Source organism: Elaeis guineensis, chromosome 11, assembly GCF_000442705.2.
Source record: "Elaeis guineensis isolate ETL-2024a chromosome 11, EG11, whole genome shotgun sequence".
In the NCBI taxonomy this organism is placed as follows: Eukaryota; Viridiplantae; Streptophyta; class Magnoliopsida; order Arecales; family Arecaceae; genus Elaeis; species Elaeis guineensis.
This window is the reverse complement of record NC_026003.2, coordinates 121,412,225-121,417,488: the sequence shown is the minus strand read 5'-3', so window position 1 is coordinate 121,417,488 and position 5,264 is coordinate 121,412,225. Positions and strand designations below refer to the sequence as shown.

General features: G+C 39.6%; 1 protein-coding gene across 1 annotated transcript; it reads left to right on the top strand.

Annotated features, from left to right (window-relative positions):
• Positions 1 to 1,008: 1,008 nt before the first annotated feature.
• On the top strand, positions 1,009 to 3,418 carry LOC105054431 (uncharacterized). Its single transcript, XM_010935933.4, has 3 exons — positions 1,009 to 1,992; positions 2,785 to 2,957; positions 3,067 to 3,418. Exons 1-3 carry the CDS (start codon positions 1,243 to 1,245, stop codon positions 3,200 to 3,202), a joined length of 1,059 nt encoding a protein of 352 aa, XP_010934235.2. The 5' UTR covers positions 1,009 to 1,242; the 3' UTR covers positions 3,203 to 3,418.
• Positions 3,419 to 5,264: the final 1,846 nt, after the last annotated feature.

Here is a 5,264-nt window from a genome sequence, read left to right as displayed (position 1 = left end):
CAGGAGTGCACTAAATGTGGCCGACCGCATAAAAGCAACAACTGGAGGGAATACGAAAAAATAAAAAAATAAAAATAAAAATATTAATTTTTTTAAATTTTTAACAAAAAAAATTAAAAAAAAGAAACGATACAAATATCTTCAAATTCATAATTTTTTTTTATAAATAGAACATATTTGAAAAAAAAATTGAGAGCCAATAATTTTTTTATAATTTTCATCTTATTTTTTTAATAATAAAAAATAATATTAATATTATATTTTAATTTTAAAATTTATTTTAAGCATTCTATCTAAATCTACCATCCAATTGAGATTCTTGTAGATGAAATAAAATTAACATAAATAAAAAAATTAAAAATTAAAAATAATTTTTTAATTTTTTTGAATTTGTTAGATTTTTTTAAGAATATAATAATAAAAAATTGTAACATTTTTTTTATTTCTAATCAAAAAAATATTTTTTTTTAATTTTCAATCAAATATATATATATATATATATTATTTTATTTTATTTTTTTCTTCTCCAGGCTCTCAACCATCCGAGTTTGTTTTTTTTTTTTCTCTCCCCTCCTCGTTTCTCTCACCGTTGAGGGATATATTTTTTTAATTGATGAGATGATTTGAATGTTTAAAAACATCAGGAATATGCGTTGCTTATTAAATTTGGCTACGTGATCTTAGCTGGACCGAGACCCAACTCTCAGATTTTTGTCTAGCTTGTCTCTTTTTGAAAGAATTTTTACCTAGCTTGTCTTATTTGTACTTTAGCTTAGTATATAATTCAACAGACATATTACGTAGTTAGTGCCCTAGGAGCTCCAACAATGGTACAGTTAATTTACATCTGTTGCGCATTGGGTTGGGTCGAATCCAGTCATCATGGGGGGAAAAAATATCCATTTTTGGTTGGTTAGGAAACAGCGTTGAGAAAAATTTGCTCACGGGCATTCACCAAAAAGTGGAACGTAGTTACATCTCCCCCAGCAAAAAAAAGAAAAATATCATTCTACCAAAAAAAAGAAAAATATCACACCATTTTTTGTCATGTTGTTTCTTGGGTGTATAAAATCTTGTGTAATCTAAGCATCCGGTTCAGAAAAAAAAATCACATAAGCTGCCGCTGGCTCCACTTCTCTCTCTGGGGCAGAAGCCACAAGATCCCAATAAAGATCCAGACCTCACGCAGAGAGAGAGAGAGAGAGAGAGCAGGGAAGAGAGAGAACGAAATTAGAAGGGGAGATGTTGCTGAGGAGTTCTTCCACCCCAATCCTGAGATCTCTCCTCTCCTCGTCCCCTTTCTTCTTTGAAAGCCCAAACAATAAAAGCTGCCATCAGCATAACTTGGAGAGAACCTCCTCCTCCTCCTCCTCCTTCCCTCATGCCATCTCCCACCACCCCAACCCCTCCCTCCACTGCTGCTTCTCCCCCATCTCCGACTCCTCCGATTGCGACGCCTCCTCTCTTGGCTTCCGAAGAGCCCTCTCCGAAGGCAACCTCAAATCCCTCCTCCCCGATGACTCCCACCGCCACCACCCACCCATCAAATCCTCTTCCTCCGGCCGCCGAGCCAACCGCGTTCTGAAGACCATCCCCTCGTTCTCCATATACAGTTCCAAAGAAGAAGAGGAAGAAGAATCGCAGGAAGAGGAAGAAGAGGGCGGCGGTGGGCTCAAAAGATCGGTCACGATCGGAGAGACCATCACCGGAGAATTCGGATCCTCATGCGAGAATCAAAAAGTCGGCTTGGGCGATAATTCTTGGGATGGGAATGCGTTGCCGCCATTGTTCCTGGCCAGAGGACCCGGGATCGATCGGCTGGGCTCGGGAATCTTGGATGCCGGTAGTGGTAGTGGTGGCAGCGGCAAGTGTACTGTTCTGACCGGCAACGGAGGAGAGCAGTCCGATATGGAGACTTACTATAAGAAGATGGTTGACGAGAACCCGGGCAATGCTCTGTTCCTGAGAAACTATGCTCAATTTCTCTACCAGGTGACCCATTTCACATTCTTTACGCCTTAATCTCTAATATTCTCATTTATCTCTCTATGATTTGGAATTTTGGATAAGGTTCTCCTAGATTCTATCTATAAAGTGGTTTCCAGTTTGATCATTATAATTTATGCGTGCTTGAAGTTCTATATCCGAATTGTCGATGTTATAGTTGTTAATTGTTGAGCAATGTTCAAAGTTGGCTTGCCTTGACTTTGAGAGATGTTAGATTTGGATGAAGCAACGTTTCTTACTATTTATATCTCTGATGCAGTGGAACTGTAGAAGAAAAGCCTTGAAATTTCCATATCTTGCTCTTAATGCAATTCTACCAAAGGAGATTTGTTCGCTCTGTCAGGTTTATTAGGAGAAAAGTCATGGATTTTTTGAAATATATAAATTTCTTCGGATCTAACGGTCTAATTTTTAAATTTCCAACCGTGAAACTTAACCATCCTAATGTCCCTGCTGGGTCCCAATTACATTTTCCTTCTCAGCTTCTAAATTACGGTGCTTCCATTTATTCACACCGAAGAAGACATTAAATCACGGGATAATTTTTCTGGAATATAGAAGTTGATCTACTGGTTTCTCCTTCGTAGTCTTTTGTAGCAAATTGGATTTCATGTTCCGGTTTAGGATATAGTTAATTGAGAATTGAAGGATTTACGCTATCTAATGTGCTTCTATTTTCTTTACTAGTCTTCAAAGCACCCGTTTATCAAATATGCATCCGTTCCTTCAATATATTCATTTCCTCTCATCTGATGCAATTCTATTTTGTTGTATTAGGCCAAGGGAGATCCTCAAAGAGCTGAGGAGTACTACTCACGTGCTATACTTGCAGACCCTGGCGATGGAGGGATCCTGTCACAGTATGCTAAATTAGTGTGGGAGCTGCACCATGATGAGGAACGAGCTTCTAGTTATTTTGAAAAGGCAGTTCAGGCTACTCCTCATGATAGGTATAACACACATACATAGTCTCCCCGTCTTCATGAGCTTTCTGAGTCTGAAAGAAAAGGCTAATTTTCTCAGATTCTGATGTCTTTTATTACCAATCGTTTCTCTCAGCCATGTCCTTGCAGCATATGCTGGGTTCCTGTGGGAAACGGAGGACGATGACGGAGTAGAAGGTGGTCATTCACAAGATTACGCTGGAGCATCTGTTCATCTCGGACCGTTGGCATCTACAGCTGCTTCATCATAGAGGCATGGTGCAACTTTCAACCAACAATTCAATTGCTGAAAAATTTGCATGCTGGTGAGGGGTATCTTGGAGATGAAGACTTGGAAACATAGACTAGATTATTGGCTCATTGGACATCTGAAGGGCCCGTCCTATGGTAGTGGCAAGTGGAAGAGATATCTTCTGTCTATAGACATTAGAGAATATAATAAGAGCATTTTCTTGTATTGTGTAGGAGATCTGGGCGTATGATTATCAATAAGCTTAAGATAATTTATCCAGAAAAGGGCCTAAGATTCAAAAAGAGAGAAGGTATGAACCACAAAAGAAAATTCTGTGATGAAGTACTGATTTAGCCATCATTACCCCCACATCTCGTTGAATAATATCACGGGCATTGTAAGTAGTGTCAAGGCACTCCACCACACATCTTACTTTCCACTATCTCATCTCAGGAGCATTGAAGTAGTTGCACATCTCCGCCTGCACTTGTAGGAGGAAAGTTTGTTTTGGTCCATGGACAGTGGCGAACAAGGTAGCTGTGGATCTGGAGGTTGAAGATGGCAGTCCAAAAGGACTTAGATTCATTGAGTCGAAGGGGGCATTCAGAAGGAGGTACTGAATTGCATCCATCAGGCGGCAATTTGTGTTCCATACTCAGAAGGGGTTACTGGATTGCATCGATTAAGAGACAAACAAGTAGTCATTTGCAGGTCACCTAATTTTGAAGTCAGACTTCTTATTTAGCGACATTATCATCTCGAAATACAAATTTGTAGGCTCTTGGAGAGGTTCCAAGGTTCCCAAAGGATGTTCTTTCTTTGTGGAGATCAGTTTGTAAGAACGCAGTTGCTGTTGAGGACAATTTCAGATGGATCATGGCTAATGGGGAGTCAATAAATGTTTAGACACAGTTATTTATCACTTGAACTTCTCTAAACAGACATCCTATTCATCTTAATATGAATGGCTTTAATGATAACTTGAAGGTGAGCAAACTCATTGATCAAGATGGAACTTGGAATATGGAGAAAATCCGCTCTTCGTTCTGTGGGAACATTGCTTCAGCAATAACCTCTGTGGCTATAATTTTCTGTTCAGAGACAAAACGCATCAACTAGGATCACTTTTTGAAAGGGTTGGTACCGCCACAGTTCTGATTCGGATTCAAATCTCTCCACCCCCCCTCTAATCGTTTGTATTTTTCATGGATCTGGACAATAAGATTTGCACCAAGAGTAGAGATTTTCTGCTGGAAAGGTATGAGGAGGTGGTTGCCTTGTGAAACTCTGCTTGCTCAAAGAGGCTTGCTGCATAGTCTGGACACTTTTTGTGATTCATGCTTGGACCAGGTTGATGATATACATCATGATCTATTTGAATGTGGCTTTGAAAAATGCCTGGGCCAATGTTGCAAATTCTATCCATTAACCTTTGTAGCAAGATTCTCTGGATGATGGTTTGCCTCTACCATCTTCAAATTTACCTGATGATACCACTAGTGCATTTTGTTATATGTGAATGAAACAAAGGAAGCCCTCTCAAGGGAAGAATTTTACAGCTTATGTTGCATCTGTTAGTACCATCCGGGCAGCACCGGAGCTCGAGCAGGCTACTACCATAATTCGTCAAGTTGCTAAGTCGAGGCATCGGGTTATCTTGGATCTTAAGACTCCATTTCATCCTATCCTCACGCAATGGGTTTACTTCGATCGTGCTATGGCTCCACTGGGTGCCGGTATTGATTTCATTGTTCTGTCCTTGATACAGAGTTGGGATCAGCATGGCAAGGTCTCCGACCAAAAATTAATAAATATAAATCTTAAACACTTCAGGACTGACTTGTCTTCTCCAATCATGATGGGCATCTAAAGTGAAGTGTTCATCCGTTCAATATAAACCAATGCTTCCACTAATGACTTTAAATCAATTGGCCCTGCGAGCTCATCAATACATCATCACTCAACACGTAGAAGCATTAAAATGGAACAAGGGTAAGGACACCACAACACCCAGACAATGAATAGGGAATCTGGCAATCAAAATGATCTTACTGAGGCCTCATGCCAGCTTTAGATCACCA